Here is a 19,597-nt window from a genome sequence, read left to right on the forward strand (position 1 = left end):
TGGTCTCTTGCACAGCTTGTCTTTGTAGAGGATGTAGCGGGATGCTTGATTCTTTGGTTTTCAAGCTTCCTTTGGATCTATTAGTAGTGACTCGTCTCTGAGGCAGCGGACCAGTAGGTTTATCCATCTTGGTTTGTTATCTACCTACAACACTGAGGAGGGTTTCTCAATGCTGGGCCTTTTCACAACTTCAAAAAAAGATTCTTTGGGTAGGACTCCCAATGTGGAGGTCACCAGTTTCGATAATAGGTTGGCTTGAGAGTTTTTCGACCTCGACACCTGCTAGATATCAAAACTAGCAAATATAAAGATTAGATCTTTTACTTTTAGTAGGTACCTTTTCATGTTTTCTTCTTGGACTTCATAGTCTCCTCGGACTTGACTGACCACCAGTTGAGAGTCACTATAGACTTTCAGATTTTGAACTCTCAGTTTATTTGCTATTTTAATCCCGATGGTGAGAGCTTCATATTCTACTTCATTATTGGTGGTTGAAAACTAAAAGCATAAAGCATATTTTGTGATGGTCCCCTCTGGTCTGGTGATGATTAGCCCTACTCCTAACTTGATGGAGTTCGATGACCCATAGTTCCTCTCGCTCTTCTTTGGGCTAATCCTCTTTTGGTGGCTCGATCTTCATGGGGCTTTCCTCAGTAATTGTGCATTTCAAAATAAAATCAGCTAATATCTGTGCCTTGATGGAGGGTCAAGATTGAAATTTCACATCAAATATTGTGAGCTCAATTATCCATTTTGCTACTCGATCCGATGTATCCGATCGATGTAGGATGGGCTTCAAAGGCTGATCAGTCAGGAGAACTATCGTGTGGGCCTAAAAGTAGAATCAAAGTTTTTGGGTTGAGACGATGAGGGCAAAAATGAGCTTTTCGAGTCTCGTGTATCTAGTCTTCGTGTTGTGAAGGATTTTGTTGATATAATAAATTGGCCTTTGAGCCTTGCCTTCCTCTCAAACGAGTATCGAGCTTACCACGATTAGCGAGACCTCTAAGTAGAGATACAACTCCTCACCTGGCTCGGGCTTGCTATGGAGTAAGCGTGGAGTTGAGATAGCTCTTCAATTTAGCTTTCTTTGATCCACTCAAAGTCTTTTGGGTGCCTCAGAATCTTGAAGAAAGAGAGACAGCACTCAGTTGATCTAGAGATGAATCAGTTGAGGGTGGCCACCTTACCCGTAAGGCATGGAACATCTTTTACAAATTTCAAGGGATTCATCTCTTGTATAGCCAGATGTTCTTAGGATTAGCCTCTATGCCTCGACACAAGACCATGAATCTGAAAAATTTTTCAAAAGCAACAACAAAGGCACACTTCATCAGATTCAACTTCATCAGATATTCGTGAAGGGTGGTGAAGGTTTTCTTGATGTCGTCGACATGATTCTTCAAGGCCTGATTTTTAACCAGTATATTGTCCACATACATCTTCATATTCCAATCGATCTTCCTTTGGAGATCTTATTCACTAGTCATTAATATATAGCACTTACATTTTTCAAGCCAAAGGGTATAACCCTGTAACAAAAGAGATCTTGATCAGTAACGAAAGTAGTTTTCTCCTCATCCTCACATGCCATCCAGATTTAATTATAGTTGGAGAAGGCATTTATGAAGGTGAGGAGCTCGTGACCTGAGGTGGCATCCACCAATTGATCTATCAGAGGTAAGGGGTAGCTATCCTTTGGACGTACCTTATTTAGATCGATGAAATCTATATAGAGCTGCCATTTTTCATTTGTCTTCTTCACAAAGATGATATTTATAAGCCAGTCTGGATAGATTGCCTCTCTGATTAAACTAGTTCTGATTAATTTGTCTACTTCTTTGATAATTGCCTTCTGTCATTTCGGGATGAAGCTTCATTTCTTTTGTTTAATGGGTCGATAGACTGGGTTCATATTCAGCTACTGCACTTTAACTTTAGGTTAGACAGCCGACATGTCAATGGGCAACCAAGTGAAGCATCAGTGTTCTCCTGCAAAATAGAATTGAGATGTTCTTGGTTACCTCATTCAGATTTGATCCGATCCAAATCGTATGCTCTTTGTTTCCATCTTCCAACGAAATTGTGACAAGGTCTTCCACTGGCTCCTCACGTTCTTCAATCAATTCGTTGCAGGTGTCCAGCCCTTCGATAGGAAGAGCATTGGGTAGCCTTGTTCTTTAGAGAGCGATCATGTAGCATTGCCGTGCCAGCATCTGATCTCATCAAACCTCTTCGACTCCTTGCCTTGTTGGAAACTTCATTAGTAGATGATATGTTGATACCATGGCCCGAAGAGTGTTCAACCCCGATCACCCAAGGATAGCATTATATGCCGAGGGTGCCCTGACCACCAGAAAGTCAACTTGAGTAGTGGATTATTGGGGCTTCCGACCAGCTATGACCAGCAGGGTGATGACCCCTTCGACGGATATGGCATCCTCGATGAACCCTGCAAGTAAGGAACCCAGTTGGCCCAATCGATCTAAGCAACTACCCATCTTGGAGAATGCATCATAAAATAAAATGTCAGCAGATCTTCTACTATCCATCAAGATGCCATGTACATCATAATTAGCAACATCTAAAGATACAACTGCACATTATTTTGTGGGAACTAGATCCCTTGCACATCTTTCTCGAAGAAGGTGATGGCTTCTTCAAACCTCTGCCTTTTGGCCGACCCTCCAAGTTCCCCCGATCTGCCACTGTGCCCCCTAGCAATGGCATTGAGCACCCCAAATGTTGGTCGATTCTTCATGGGATCTTCTGGTGAGGTGGTTCCAGCAGTCTAGGTGGCTCTAGCAGTCGAGGTAGCCTCAGTGGATCCTCATGCTGCTCCCTCTTATGCCAAATGTAGTCTAGTTGGCTATATCAAATGAACTCCTTGATCTCATCTTGGAGCTGGATGCATTCCTCGATATTATGATCATGATCACGATAATAAAGAAAGTAGTTGTTCAAGTTATGCTAGCCTGATCGGGATCGCATCCTCATTGTCTGGAGAAGTTGCTCCTTGATCTCCATCAACACTTATGCACTTGACGTATTTAAGGGAGTATAGTTGGTGAATCTCCTTGGCGGTGGCAGGTGCTGCTATCCTCTAGGACTCTGGGGTCCTTGGTTCCAAGGAGGCATTCTAGATTGTTAGCACTGGGGTGGAGTCTAGATCACTGCTGACTCCTTTGGGTGTCCACTCACCTTGATGAGAGCTTCCTATCTTCTACTTTCTTTTCCTCGATTGTGACATCAGCCAAGGTTCCATGCATCCTGAGGATTTTCTCGGCTGGGCACACATTTCCACTGAGCCAATATTTCGATGAAGTCCTTCGGATATCTCTTCTCTAGTGAGAAAAGGAGATCATTCTTTTGAAGCCCGCCCCTTAGGGTGGTCATTGCGACCAACTGGTCCAGGTCACATACTTCCATTATGGCCATGTTGAAGCAGCTCACGTAGGCTCAAAAGGACTCTCCTTTCCTCTGATTGATAATGATCAGGGAATCGGATCCCCGGTGCTCTCTTGCTACTGATAAAGTGGGCTATGAATGATCAACTCAATTGGTCGAATGAATGGATGGAGCACAACTTCAAGCCTAAATACCAATCTCGAGCTACCTTTTTCAATATAGAGGGAAAGGCTCGGCACAAAATTCCATCATTTGCTCCATGAAGGAGAATAAGAGCCTTGAAGCTCTCCAAATGCTCCATTGGGTCGGTCGACCCATCGTAGGCTTCCAATTGTGGCATTTTGAAATGGCTAGGCAGTGGCTTATGCATCATCCTACTGCTGAAGGGGGGGTCAGTGCAAAAACTGAACCCATCGTTTTGATCCAAGGACTGATGACATAATGCCTCGATTCACTAGTTCATCTCCTAGAGTTTTCAATCGACGTCAACATCACGAGCCATATAGGCCTTTGAGTGGTGCAATAGGTATCACTTCGGAGTAGAGCCCTTTTCAGAATGGGGGGTAGGAGATCACCTCCTCCGTTCGGGATTTCTGGGCTGACTCAGTTGTGTCGCCTTCTCGCTTGGATTGCACAGAGGAGGTTGAGGCAGTTTTGGCTGGGGCATCTCTTGTGATGAAGGATTGATTGTTGAATGGCACGAATCGCTATGGTCAACATCTATACCTACTCGACCAGTAAATTAAATTGGGTTGGATTCACTCCCACAGTCGATTAGGACGGTTGTTGCGCCGAGGTGTGGTTTTCGATTTGATTTTCGATCAGCTAAGTTGTCATAGCATTGGAATGCCGTGAAGAGATTCTGCATGGTGGCATTATTATTGGTCTCATGCTCTTTCTCGAAAATGGGCCTAGAGCCCTTCCTCTAGCGTCAATCTATTATTGCAAATTTTTAACTCAGAGATCCGCACAATTGGGTGGACGGTGATGACAAGACGATAATGGCCAGACCTGCAAGGAAGTTTCGATCGGAGTTGGCTCCGGTAGGGACTCTCTGACGCTCAAATCAACAACTCGGAATAGATAGGAAGGAGTGAGCGAGAGAGATTGCATACCTGACTATCCCCTACTAGCCTCTATCTATAAATAGAGGTGAGAGTCATGAGAGGGCAAAAGTGCAGGAGGTCATCCCGCCATTTCGAGCATGATGTCCCTAAGATTTCCAATAGATCTTTCGAGATTTGGTGGTTTGTTTATTGCCTTACCTGCTTCATCGCCAGCTATTTTTGGCAGTCGTGGGATTTGAAAATTTGCGCAAGAGCTTAAGATCAACCCTTTCAATTATATCAATCAAGATCGATTGAAGTACCTTGGGTTGGCAGAAGCCATGGTTGACTGGAGCCAGGGTCAGTAGTGACCAAGGTTGTTCACCTCTTTGGCTTAGGTAGAGGCAGGATTTCCTATCCATATATATAATGTTGCGGTCAAAAGCTTATAGCTCAAATGGATGGGATGGATCTGTTCTTTGCGGTAGCCCGCACATGGTATTATCTGCTTCGACCGGCCCATAGCACGAGGCCTTACGGTTTTGACTTTTAAAAGACACCTCATTAGAGGAAGAAAAGGCCTCGATCTCATATAAACCATAATCTTTCTTAACTCACAACCGATGTGAAACTAAAGATAATATCCTTCCACAATAATAGCACCCCCCCCCATCAAGAGAAACTATGCATGGACAGAAGGCAGGCCCCATAATGGGCACCAATTTTGTGGTTAAAGCTTGTGACTGGGACAGGTAAGATGGATCTATTCTCTATGCTTGCCCGCACAAAGTATTGTCCATTTCAACAAGCCCATGGCATGAGATCTTGCAATTTTACTCTTTAAAAGGCTCATTGCTAGAAAAAAAGACAGCCTCAATCCCACATGAACCAAAATTCTTCTTGACTCATAACTGATGTGGAACTAAAAATGCGATCCTCCTACAAAATTTTTATGAATTTGAAAAAACTATAACAATACTCTTAGAAGTGACCAAGTACTCAACTCAACTTAGCCTTAATTTTACATTAGTTAGTATTGGCTACGTGAACCCTTTTCTTACATTCCATTCTGTTAAAGGCTACTATTTTTGAAATAAGTGACCCAGCACCATACTTCATACAAAACACATTTCAAAATATACATTTCAAAATAATTTTGCTTGATAGAAAATTTGTTCATTAGACTTAATTAATCAAATTATAGCCAATACTGTTCACAGAGGTACAAAAACGCAACAACAACAATACAGCTGACATCAATCCTAGCTTTTTCACTTATACAAACGCAAATGGTATATATGAAACCTCAATGCAAAGCTGTACAAAATCAGAAAATCCCAAGACAAGCACCACCATTGGAAAGCCTATGCCAAATCCCTCAATTAAAGCCATGAACATACTTCCAAGGGATAATTCATGTCTTGCTCACAGGTGAGGTCCCGCAGTATATGTTTGTCCAAAAGGCTACCAGACTGTTTATATGACCCCCCATGATCATCTTCAAGGTAGATCCTGAACATAATGATTGAGCTCAGTTAAGCCCCACATTTTGTTAGATTATTTTAGAAATTCTGTAGTATTAACAAGACTAATCAAACAGTGCATCGCCACAACTTCAAGCAAACAAAATCATCCTATTCCAAGCTGTAGCCATTCAAGTGTCAGCTCTGATCCACCATGTGATTTTTAAATTTTCATGAATTATGTGCTATCATTCAGTCCCCGAGAAACACAGCAACAGCGCCTCTTTCTTAAATTAACCTGAAAAATGGGCCTTTTTAGATAGCAATAAATTAACATCATATAGAAGATACAAAGTACAAAGTAGAAGCAAAGGCATATAATTGCAAACTAAATAACAATGCAACATCACTTAAATATTATGGTGTTATAGAAAAAATAGAGGATGAGCCTTGATGCAACAGTAAGATTGCTCCATTGAATCATCTGGGTATAATGGGTTCAAAATATAGAAATAGCTTCTTCGCGTAAAGCTGTGTATATTTGACCTTCCCTGGACCTCATTGTGGCAGGAGCCTCATGCACTGGGCAGCCTTATTTAAGGGGGAAAAAAAAAAAATACAGTGGCACTTTTTGCAATAAGGACTATTGGGACGTACGTTGCCCATGCATCCTCTGCCATCATCACACAACATAACAAATCACCATGACCTCTTGCTTCCTTGGAAGTGTCTGCTGTCTGATAGATACCAAATAATGTAACCTAACCTTCAACAAATTTGACAGTTTACCATTTGCTCCCTCAGCCAGCCAGTTATAGTAACAGTGTCCTGAAATATAAGCTTCTTATAACTGCTAGAGGACAAAACCTAGTAAAAGTAACAACAAGTTTTTGCTACCTCTGGTTCAAAGATATTTTCCATCATATCACCCAGAACATCATGACAATTTTCACTCATATTTCGTAGATTCCATCACAAAATTCTCTACTGCTCTAAATGTCTAGTGAACCCTGCATGTCATTTATCATACATCTTCTTATGCATTCACTAACAAATTCTAAATAAGTTCTACCATCATACTCATTCCACATCATAACATTTGCGATCCTCGATTACCAAATATTGAAATTGAAATTTCCTGGTCAAGGCAGCTCTGTCCTTATTTACTTCAAGTCACATGTCAAGGCAATATATCCAGTCATGATCATTTTTGTGATAATCTCAGACTTCCAGACCACTCAAATGTTTTGTCCAACATCATGAATAAATATAAATATCATTGCCTTCCAAACATTTGTTTATCATGAGCAAGATTCTGCATTGACTTCCAGTTTCTAGTTCAATTATAAGATCACAATCATCATTTCCTTACAAAGTCAGATTCGAGATACCTCACGAACCAGTCTTCTCACTCCTACAGATGTACATCACGAAGAACAAATTTTCTAAATAAATTGACATGCTTAAAATTACAGAAATTTTCACCCTTATTTCTGATCCCAGTATTAACCTCTAACAAATTCAAATTTCTTTCTTCATAAAAACTGCATCAACAATCCTGCAAAAAGGAGTATATCTAAAACAAACTGTTCTCATTTCTGTGCAGAAATCAATATATTATTTTTTAATCATATTATTTTATTTTGCAGGGAATGATAGTAAAGTAATTTTTGGCCATATAAGCCAAAGTCCTTCTAACTCATAGCCGATGTGGACTAAAGATGATTCCTCAAACTCCTCACATCTAGGTGGATACGGCCTAAATTATTGACCTCGGGGTTTGAAGTGCCTAGGACCTCGATCATACCTAATAGGTTGCTTATGACATCTAGATGGAGAAATAGACGGTTCCACTTCTCCCTCATCGTTATATCCACAGTACTCATCATCCCTAGCTTCTATTATATAATGTAAAGGAATCCTACGATTATAAAGACTCTGAAAATTGTTTATTGAATGGTGGATAATTAGAGGGACTGACATATAGATTAGAGGTGCCTGAAAGAACTGGCTCATCTGCAAGACATGACTTGGACCGCCAGGTGGCTTAAGAATATGGGGAGGAGGCTAATAAATAGGTTGACTACTATATGGTTATCCTCTAAAGGCTGTTTATCCAATCTTGACTCTCTCGGGGACAATAGGCGTTCAACCTACTGCTGATGAGATTAGCCATATCCATGCAATGATCAACCAAATTAGTACGAAGCTCAATAAGCTCACTTCGAAGTCGGTCTATTGACTGGCATATTTGATTTAAAGTCTTTTGGAATGCGGTTTGGATATTTTTAACTGATTCAAATCTTTTTTCCATAGCGGAATGAAAATCTTTTAAATTGCCAATAGTCATGGTAGCAAGGAAGGACAAAGACAAAAGTGTTATTAGACTAAAATATTGTAATCATAGAGAAATTCAACCACAATGCTCACAATGAAGAATGCAAGGTCAAATGCAGTGCGTATATTTCTAGTGCATGCAATATCAAAGAGATAATGTGATATAATCGAGCTACTAAAGATAAATGTGAACAAAATGAGGCCAAAAAATGATTCGGATTCTTCTTCTTTTTGGTCTAGAGACGTATGAAATAAAGTGATTTAGGACAATATGAAAAATAAAAGAAAGGACTTAAGCAATCGTAAAAGCTACCCAATAATTTGAAAAAGTCACAAGGTTCAATGAAGGAACCTACCTTATACAAGATGAGATCAATTACCTCAAAGCAATTTACATAGTGCACAGAAAGTGATCTGACAATGCTCTGATATCAATTGATGTGGCACCAAAAAAAACTCAAGAAAGCAAACAGGAAAGGAAAATATAATGAAAGAAAAATAAGAAAATCATGAGAGAAAAAAACAGCACACTTTAAGATTTTCGATTTGTCATTCCAAACTATCCCTTTAATACGATAGGAGTCTTTAAATAGACAAAAAAAATGATGAAAATGAAATCACATCCTAATAAAAGTAGAAATTATATCTCTCAATATAGAAATAAGATAAAATCTCTCAAATAAAATGAAAATGAAATCACATCCTAATAAAAGTGAAAATCATATATCTCAATATGGAAATAAGAAAAAATCTCTCAAATAAGATGGAAACAAGAAAAAATCTCTCAATAATCTTTCAATTATTTAAAATCTCACAATTCCTAGATTACGATGTCTCCGCCTAAAATAAGTGTGGCATTCCCTCCCATCGATGTTTTCTTTTTTTTTTTTTTGTTCTGAAAGAAAGAAATTTCCAGGCCAAGTTTGGCCATTATTATCTCTCTCCCGAACCCCCTCTCCCTTCATTTTCATCTGTGTCTTTGATCTTCTAAACCTCATTTTACTATTGATTTTTGCATAAACTCTATGATCTGAATTTCTGTTATAGGATTACTACAAACCATTATGAGTTCACAATTTTACTTCAAAAAGATGTTATTTAGATCTACACCTCATCTACAGACCTAAAACAGAGATCTTTAACTCCGTGGATTTTACAAATGCCCAAAAAAAGAACAGTTTTTCCTTTTTTCTGTGACAAGGCAGCCACTCTCGACCTAAACCCTCAACAAATTCTTTATGTCCACCAATGCCTTTTTATGTCAGGTTCATGCACAAAAGCATGACTCACAGATCAGATCAACCGATTTGGGAGAGTTTGCAATCCACCCAAAATCCTTTTCTAGATGCACCACATTTTTGAAAGTAAGTTGAGAGAATGACATTCACTAAGTTGGCTTGCAGATATTTTGTTGGATTGGGCCCCATCCACGGCCCTACCAAAAAATATTCTAACTGAATATAATTTTCTAAAAAAGAATAACAAGATTGTGAAGTAAATACCTTTTGAAAATACATTATGGCAGCATGCTTGCACTACAAATGTGCATATGTACCTTAATTGGTATGATTTGGCTTAATTTGAGGCATGTTTGGGTTTGGCCCCAAACCAGCAGATTTTACTGCAGTTAGTTTATCTTTTCTTACATGGTACCCATGGGCCAATTTACAATGTCCTAAAAGCATCAGGATTATCCTTAACAAAAGACACCATTTTCGATATAGCACTAATGCAATGACAAAGTGCAATGCAAGGAACTTGCAGTGAAGTACCAAAGGAAATATTTGAAAGAGTATGAAAGAGAAAATATCAAAAGCATCGTAGGAGCCACCAAACCAACAACATACCCAAAATCAACATAAGGAAAGCTATTTACTTAGGTTATCCTAGAAAGCTAACTCAATGTCAGATGTAATAAAAGTTATTTGATCTTCAAGATCTCCATGAGCTTTGGTGCTGTCAAGGCAGCAAACATAAGGCATGTTCTTCAGGACTAGAACTATAAAACTTAAGCTCATGCACACTTATGATCTATGAAGCAAGGATATGGGTATAGAATATGGATATAATATGACATTGGAACGTTGATACAACAAATTCAAAAAAAAAAAGGATACGATGACATTAACTTCCACAAACTCATGATTTTATCATCATTCAAATCCTTAGATGCTAATCCATACTCTATATTATGAACACCGCTGTTGGTGCAGAATTCCGTCGAAGTCGGAGAAGCTGGAGCTGGGATGACCGCGGCCGCCGCGGGACCTGCAAAGAAAGTCTAAACCGGAGTTGGGGGTGCTCCGGCAAGACCCTCCGACGCTCAAGTCAGTACTCTACTTCAACAGAAATGGAGTGCTCGAGCGAAAATTTTGGCAGAGTTTCGAGATAGAGTTACCAGCTTAGAGAAGAACATGTCTGGGGGTTCTTTATTTATAGACGGAGGGTGTAACTGACTGACAGCGACGTCTGTAACCGTCTGGTAGTGGATCGCTCAGAGCCGCGTGGAGTTTGCTACAGAGAGTAGTGGCGTCAGGGGTCGTTCAGGGCCACGTGGAGTTCGTTGCGGAGAGTGGAGTGGTGTCCGTTGTCGGGACTTGCCAGAGAGTGGAGCTGCATGAATCCGTTGCAGGAATGGAGCAGGAGGGCGGCTCTTGTCGCGACTCGTCAGAGAGTGGTGGAGCTGCATGAATCCGTTGCAGGGAGTGGAGCAGGAGGGCGGCTCTTGTCGCGACTTGTCAGAGAACTCTGATCCGTCGGCTGGAGCTCGGCTGGGACATTTGATGGAGCGGAACGGCTCTCTATTGTTGGTCTGGGAGAAGCTCGGATGTTCCGAAGCTGCTGACGAGTCTACTGTTGTCGGGTGGCTTAGGCGCTGATACTACGGATGGGAGTCACCTGCTGCAGAAGCTCGGATAGAAACTTTCCGTTGGCGAAGTCCGGTAGGAATCCGATTGTTGGAGAAGTCCGTCTGGAATTCGCCCGATGTGGAGACTCGCCTGAAGATGATCCGTTGGGGAAGTTCGATTTTATGAAGGATCTGGTGGAGGGTCGGCCAGTGATGGACTTCGGATGGCGTTGGGGAGGTTCGGCAGACATCGGAGGCGATCGGTCGTTGTAGGAATCCAGCTGTCGGAGCCCGATCGTCGTAGAAGCTCATCCAATATCCAACCGCTATAGAAGTTCGGTCGAAGTCTGATTCTTGTAGAAGGCTGAAAGGAGACCGCTTATTGTGGAAGCTCGATCGAAGGTCAGTTGTCGTGGGACCCGACTACGAAGAAGCTCGGCTGAAGTCTACCTGTAATGGAAGTTCGGAAGGAATATGTTTACAGCGGAAGCTCGGATGGGATTTGCTTACAGTAGGGATCCGAGGTAGGCCGTTCGCTGTAAGGGTTCGGAGTAGACTGCTCCAGCAGGAGTTCGGGGCAGACCACTCGTAGTGAAAGTTCGGAGTAGGCCGCTCGCGGTAGAAGTTCGGCTATCGCAGGAGCTCGGCTGGAATCCTAAAGGCGGTCGACCGTCGTAGAAATGTGGAAAGAGTCTGGTTACTGTAGAAATCTCGTTGTCGGGGAAGCTCGGATGCTGACGAAGCCCGAAAGAAGTTCGGGGGTAGTCGATTGCTGTAGAAGGATGGCTAACAGCGAAGCTCAGAGGGCCTTTGGGGCGGCCCGATGGGTGAACACTGAGGCCCATCGTCGAAGAAGTCCGGACGGCTGAGGGAGTTCGGAGAGGCGTCACATACAAGGTTGGGAGCCGGAGGAGCCCCGAAGGATCAGTCCTCTGCAGACTTTGGCCGGGGGGGCACTTTATACCCAACAACCGCAAACTTAAGTTCAGACATTCATCATGAAAACGAAGAAACAAAAAGCCCTCTCCTTAACATCCAAGACATGGAGCAAGTATCTCAAGTTATCTGGGAAATACTTACAGCTCTTGTTATAATTTTGAATAATAAGATACTTAAAATAAAAATCTAGACACATATCCTAGAAGTATCCAATAAGTATCAGTATCCGATATTAATTAATACGAACACATCATGCAAGTTGAAGTATCTGTGCTTCATGAATTGTGACACAAGGGTCTGACATATGATTACTTATAATTTTGGTGTCTGAAGGGTTCAACACAGTATGGACCTTGCACCAAATCCCTATGCACATAGAATCTATCACCAAGCCTCTTTCTTGACTTTCATACCCTCTAGATCTAGCTTCATCTATAGCATGGCCATGTCATGATATATATGGGCTCCTCACGTTTATCAATACATGGAGTAATTTGGATTGTATGAAACTATTATTGGCTTCAGTTCTTTTAGTTCATACAACTAAACTGTCTAAGATAGTTTAAATTAAAAGAAATAAAAAATGTCTATGTGACTACAGCATGCTAATTTGTGCCAAGCATTGGCATGGCTTTTGGTGTGTGCCATGCTGATGCCAAGACACCATCAGAGTTGTACATTGCACTTAACCTTACCTTGATGCACCCTAGCATTGGCCTGGACAAGATAGGAGTTCACGAGCAGCTATAATGAAATTCTAGCAGAAAATCTCAAATGGACTAATAATATGGTTAGGCAAGCCGCGGTCAGTCAACTTAGGGAAGTATTGAGTCTTATTCTTCTTGCTGATTGCCTATTAAGCGTTGATATACATTACCCAAACATTTAGAGGGCCTTTGCTGACTTCAGTTTACATCAAAAAAATTTCAAAAAACACCCTTCTAAACAGAGGAACCCCGCATGGAGGAGGGCCAATGAGGGCTTCTAGCTCTCCTCTGCCTCTCTCAGTCACTCTCTCCCTCTCCCTCACCTTCTCACTCTCTCTCCCTTCCCCCCCTCTCTCTTTTTCTCTCTCCCCTTCTCGCTCTCCCCCTCCCTCTCTGGTTTTCCTTTGTCGATATGCACCAGAATGGCATGGCACAGTACCGTACCATACCATACCATGCCATACTGCTAGCCAATCAATACAGGTGCCAATACAAGTACCACATATCTTGATCTAGATAGCAAGAAACTGGATTGCTTTAAACCCTTATCTCACATATTCTAAGGGTCCACTTTACGTATTGTAAGGCAACCCTTGGTGGTCCAGCATCAGTTTGGTATTAGAGCCAAATCCCTGCACAACTTTTAATCTTCTTTTCCTATCTTTTTCCTTGATTTCTTCCACTTTAAAAAGTATTATTTTTTTCCTTTATCATGGTTATCAATGCTGAACTAAATTCTCCACTTGACACCTTGACTCAAGATTATGAAGACAGAAAACCATTGATAGGATAAATAAATGATTGAGTTGCCCCTCTGGAGACACTAACGGCCAATCAAGACAGCTTTGGAAGCAATTGCTGCAGCAGTTCTCAGCTGCAAAAGCACTCCAACAGAAAAGTCAGACATGGGTCCCCCTTTATCGACCTTCAATCTTTCCATGTACAACAACACATCTCTCCACAAAATCAAAACTGACAGCTCAATAAATAGCGAACTTGTCAAAAATGCGTGAGGAGCAAATCTTGAAGTTGCTGGTTTTTATCGAGAACATGATCTGGATGGGTTTCTTTATTGGTTGCACAGTATTGAGAGCTTCTTCATGGTACAAGTTCAATGAAAGAAAATTGTTTTTTGCAAAGGCAAAATTGAAAGGAACAGCAAAAATTTAGTGGATCAAGTATCAGCATGTTGGTTTTGGGCTTGGGTTGGGTGCCATGATGGGAAGCCCCAACCTTGCTTGGGCAGATTTTTTTTTTTTTTTTGAAAAAAGAGGAAGAGAGGGGGGAAGTTTTTAGGTAGTTATCAGTGGTTACATCCCTCCCAATTTAAAATTAAAGAATGGGAAAACTTCCTATCAATATAGACATTCCTGCTATAACTTCAGTTCAGCATAACATTCTCTGGAGTTCCAATTAAAAAATGTTATGGGGTCATATCACCTCAGTCGATGTCCTCAGGACTCATCGTTAGAAATTCCGGACCGATGGAGATACCGGTGTGAACCTTGACCGTGAGTACCATCAAATCTACCTCAGAGCACTGGGATGAAACAATCTCATTGGCTCCTGCCCAACCCATAGCTCGGAGGACCACCGACCTCCAGGTCGATATCTTACCGACGACAGGAGTGAAGTCCTGCAATCAACGCCGACTCAGACTCCTGTCCATCTGCAAGTCGGGATCTTGCCGACCACAAGAGACAAGATCCATGATCCACCCCAAGGCAGATTTGACTAGAACAACACCTTGGCCATGGACCAACCTCAACGCACCGACCAGTTGGGTCACATGGGCAATTAGTTGGAATCTCCCAACAAACTCTCCGAATGTGACACGTCAAACGCCCACAACTAACAATCTGGTTAGCGGGCAGACACTCTATCCTGACAACCTATGGATTTAAGCATAACAAACTTCGGCACCTCCTCTATATAATGGTAATCAGGGGATCCCTAAAAGGTAACGGATACAATGCCATACTAAGCTATTACTCTCCCTCACTATGCTCAAAGCTCTGATTGACTTAAGCATCGGAAGGTCCCTGCCGGAGCACCCCCTCCATCATGAGTGGACTTCTTTTGCAGGTCTCCACCGATGCCCCGGTGTTCCAACCAACGTCTCTCCTCTGCCACATCAGCTCGCCCTAGAGTTATGATGCAACAGTTTGGCGCTAAAGGAAAGACCAGCAACCTAATCAAAGAGAGGAAGAATGCCTCGCCGTAAGTACTCTACTGCTTCCCACTAATAGTCAACTTAGGATAAAGCCACCCATCGTTCCGCCTCTCACGGGCCTGCAGAGTCCATGCAGCCACTCCTGACGGTGGACCCCCAACAATTCGGTAACCTGGTTCGTCAGGTCCAAAGCTGATGAACGCTGTTCAACATCTACAGCAAACGACAGAACAGCAACAGCCGCCCCACTTCACTCCTCAGATGGTGCCGTCTCGACACAACCGTCGGGACCAATCTTCGATCTTAAAGAATCCTCCACGAGGAACGCATCGATCGATCTCATTCGATCGGCGATTGCCATCTTACTATGGGTTCACCCATGACAGACGACAACGACGATCCCCCGCCTCTTCCAACAGAGATTTATGCCGGGCTACTTGCCTCAACTTGAACGATCTCGTCAGGAGGAGGATCTCGAGCAGAAGATCTACCAGATCGAGCACCGCTTGGCCGAGCTCCAGGTAGGCGGCAGAAGGAACGATGAGTTCTTCATCTTCAGTTCCTAGCCACCCTTCTCCTGCTTTATTCTTCAAGAATCGATTCCGAATCAGTTCATGATGTCGATGGTGGAGCCATATGATGATTCCATCGATCCGTTAAATCACTTGAAGGGCTACAAGGCACGCATGATGCTCTAGGATGCTTCATACGCCCTCTTATGCTTCGCCTTCCCTGCAACTCTGAAGAAGTTGGCACAAACTAGTACTCCGAGCTTCAGCCTGGGTTCGTCTCTTCTTAGGAGCAACTTGGACGCCAGTTCGTTGCTCATTTTGGGAATAGCCGAGTCCAATCGAGGACTTCGAATAGCCTCTTCTCCCTCCATCAGGAAAAGGAAGTCCCTATGCGACTACGTGGCATGATTTAACGCGGCCACGTTAGAAGCGCACAACCCATATGAAGCCGTCGCCATGTCGGCTTTAAAGTGAGGCCTCCGCAACAAGCGACTCATCTATTCTCTCAACAACATGTATCCGAGGGACTATACCGATCTTTTGGATCGAGCCCGTAAGTATATGCAAGCCAAAGAAAGCCGGATCGTGCATCAGGAAGATCAAGCCTTCAATAAAAAAAAGCATACATAGGACATACGTCCAAACCAGACTGGACTAGATCCTCCCAAAAGATGTTATGGCTCAATAAAATCTCAAGTACCATTGTCTGAATGATTGTTTTAGACCACATGTTGGTCTTTGAATCTTGGAAACTTTGCACTCCCGGCTTCTCACAATGAAACCTATAGACTATTCCATGTAAATCTCTTCATCCAATAATGTTGAGGAGCTCCCACTTGTTCCCATTGGACATCAACCCCAAAAAACAAGTCCAAGCAAGCCTAAACAAAATTTTTGCAACACAAAATTTGCAGAAGAAACCTTTTCTAAATTTCCAATAATCGTCACCTAATTAATTCACAAATAAAGTTTTAATGAACAAGTAAAATAATTTAATATATAGAAAAATAACAAATTCAAAAGTACACAAAATGGTGGTTGGAGCATAAAAAACAGAACCTCTGGTAGGTCGCATGCACTGCCTAGCACATCTATGCATCACTACGGCACCGAAAACCACTTTTTTATTTACTTAAATCATTTTTAGGCACTTAATATGTCAAGGATGGTGCATGTAAGATATGCACCACCTTTCAAGCCTCCATTTAAGATTGGACTGGCTAAGCTCAAGCTGTCTCAACGAGCTAAGTCCAATAGTAGGGTCCATTCTGCCTAAGGTTTTATCCATGTGATGTGTTATATCAAATGCGTGCCTCTAAGTGTGGGATTTACTATGGTCAAGTTTTTCCTCAACCTCTAAACCATGATTTTGTATTAGATAATCCTAGGTCCTGAACCATTTTCAAATCCTTGACCACTCTCTACAGACCACGAAGTTGGGCTATGATATACAGCTTTAAAGCTTGTAAAGCATACTTTCCAACCATACCACTTTTGGAGTCCAATGATGTATCATGTGAAAGATAGATGGCCACAAAGTTGCGGTCTCGCTAAGTTTTCATCCAAATTCATCTTATGAAATACAATGTACAAGCATATGACTAACTGCAAATTTTACAGGCAAGATGCATTCATCAAGGGCTATAATCTACATAAAAACCAAGTCCTCGTACCGCCTCTACACAAAGTTTCCATAAGCAAGCTTAAAGGTTTAAGAAAATTGCAAGTGATGAAACAATATAAATAAAGACTTGCACATGCGTTTAAAAGCATATATACATCACTCATAAGCCACAAAGACAATAGAATGCTCTAATAAAATGTAGAACAAAAAAATTCAACAAAAATAAAAGTTAGACGAACTTAACTAGTTCAGACCAAAACATAGGTAGTTTAGGATCATTAGTGTCAAGGTTTTAAATCTCATGGGACAAAGGTGTCTCGGTTTCGTCTCGATTTCTCTATGGAACATGATGCCTTACTATCCCGCCTCATCCAACGTAGTCCTAGTCGAGAGTCTTGTAGGCATCCTCCTCTCTCCCTTTCTTATTTCCTCTCCTTTCCTCCCTTTTTTCTTTCTATCTTTTTGTTCTTTCTTTCTGCCTTTTCCCTTACCTTTCTTTTACACCTCCTTTTTCTTATCCCTTCTTTTGCTTCTTTCTTTCTTTTCTTTTCCTTCTTCTTTCTCTTTTTTTCTTTATTTTCTTCCTTTTATTCTTTTTCTTCATCTTTCCTTTCTTTCTTTTTTGTTTCTTCTTCTTTTCTTTTACTTTTCCCTTCATCTTTCCTTCCTTTCTTTCTTTCCTCTTTTCTTTTTCTTTACCCTTTTCGAAGTCCCAACCCTATCCAAGTCCCGTTTTCTCATAGGAATGGGACGGGACAGCAAGGGCACCTCCTGTCCCACCATGACTTAAAACCTCGATTAGAATAGTTTCACGTGCATGATACCATCACCACCAAAACAGCAGATTGTGTGTGAAGCCACAGTATGGAGATCAATACCTTTTCACCACTCAAATATCTTGCCACGTGTTTGTGATGATGGAGGATCCGCTTTTCAGTGTAGAGGACTCATAAACTGCCCTTTTTCTTTGAATTTATTTACTGGAATTTCAGAGAATGTTATGTACAGAAGGAATGTCTATATTTAGAGGGAGTTCACCTATTTCTTTTGAATTTAAGAAGTGGAGAGAGGTGGTAACCATCGCTAACCACCCCAAAACTATTCCCCCCATTCTTCTATCCTCCTTTTTTCTAGCTCAACCTGGCTGGGTCGGATTTGTTCCATCATGGGCACCCAGCCTAGGCCCAAAAGCTCAACACCTTGGAAAAAAGATGCCATGATTTTTATGTATCGGCAAGGAGTGAATGCATCTATCTTTGTGGCATTGGCTGCCAGTAGGCTATACACCAATAAAATGCAGCTCGTGTGGCTTATCAAATGGAGGAAGAGTAGGAAAAAGGTATACTGCAAGGACCCCTTCTACCATCTGCTTTGAAGCTGATGTCTGTCAAATTCAAGCCAAGAGAAGGCCCAAGCTGGTTCTATTGCCTGTATAATAATAGATTAATTCGATCCTCTGCTTCTTCTAGAGTTGTTTGGCCTCCAATTCTAAAACAAGGACTGAAATTCAATGCTATGCATGCGAGGGGTTTGGTCATCTTAATGCCTCAACTGTTTGGTTACTTCTGTAGATAAGTCTGCTATTATTGCCTCTACAATCCAGGCAAGAGAAGCAATGGTGTTGGAACCGGAGCCAAAAAATGACGATGACAAAATTGAGGATGCTGAAAGGAAGTAGTATGTCATCGTTTCTTTATGAGACCATTGTTAACTGCATGCCAGGAATGTGACAATGACTACTGGTGAAGGACCATTATATTCCAGACTTGTATGTGGTGCAATAGACAGTTATGCATGACAATGATCGATTCAGGAAGCTGCATAAGAATGGTATCTAGGGATGCAGTTAAAAATACAAGCTGAAGACAGAACTACATCCAAATCTTCACAAGATAGCTTGAGTAAATAACACCAATCTCAGACTCGGTGAGAGGCATTCGGTTATTTATTCCACTGAAGGGCTTGTTGATACATACAGTATAGCATAATGTGCTGCTTGTGAATGTCACGTATAATTGGATGGCCATAGATTTGTTGTCATAAGATACAAACATCATGGCTACACCAACACTTTAATCTTTTCAACATGGACACCTCTTGATGTATGTACCAGCTTGAGATTTGCCCATGATGAAGCTCCAAAAAATAGCTGGTACTTTTCTTCTTCAACACATAGCATTCTCAGGAACGGGGGGGAACTGATAATATCAATATTGAAGAAAGTCTTCTAAAGCCTAAAGGTAGATGAACAGATAGGACACAAATATTTAAGCAGTCAATTGGGAGCATAAGAATCAACGAAGGGTTCCTTGCTTGTTTTCCACCATGGATGGAAAATCAACATGCATCAAAGCTCCAAGCTTCATCCAATGGTCCACATTCTTCTCAGATTCTAAAAATTGCAGGCAGTCCCAGATATAGAAGAGATTGACAGGCCACTTTTGGTATTTAACTCATTATTTCTATTTATTTCAGTTTAGGAAGTGGCTGGGTGCTTCGATTTTATGTAGTTTCTTGTTTTCCTTAGTTAATGGGTCATA

The 19,597-nt window shown here is 41.6% G+C and overlaps 1 protein-coding gene across 2 annotated transcripts in view; it reads right to left on the reverse strand.

Annotated features, from left to right (window-relative positions):
• Nucleotides 1–5,597: 5,597 nt before the first annotated feature.
• LOC105061304 (uncharacterized) overlaps nt 5,598–19,597 on the reverse strand; it is a 47,713-nt gene continuing 33,713 nt past the window's right edge. Inside the window, exon 4 of one of the 2 annotated variants that reach the window (XM_010945313.4) lies at nt 5,598–6,215. In XM_010945313.4, coding sequence (XP_010943615.2) covers nt 6,156–6,215 — 60 coding nt within the window. In that variant the 3' untranslated portion in view covers nt 5,598–6,155. The remainder of the gene's footprint in view (nt 6,216–19,597) is intronic. The other variant, XM_010945311.4, reaches the window with a different exon arrangement.

Source organism: Elaeis guineensis, chromosome 1 (genome assembly GCF_000442705.2).
Source record: "Elaeis guineensis isolate ETL-2024a chromosome 1, EG11, whole genome shotgun sequence".
Classification (NCBI taxonomy): domain Eukaryota; kingdom Viridiplantae; phylum Streptophyta; class Magnoliopsida; order Arecales; family Arecaceae; genus Elaeis; species Elaeis guineensis.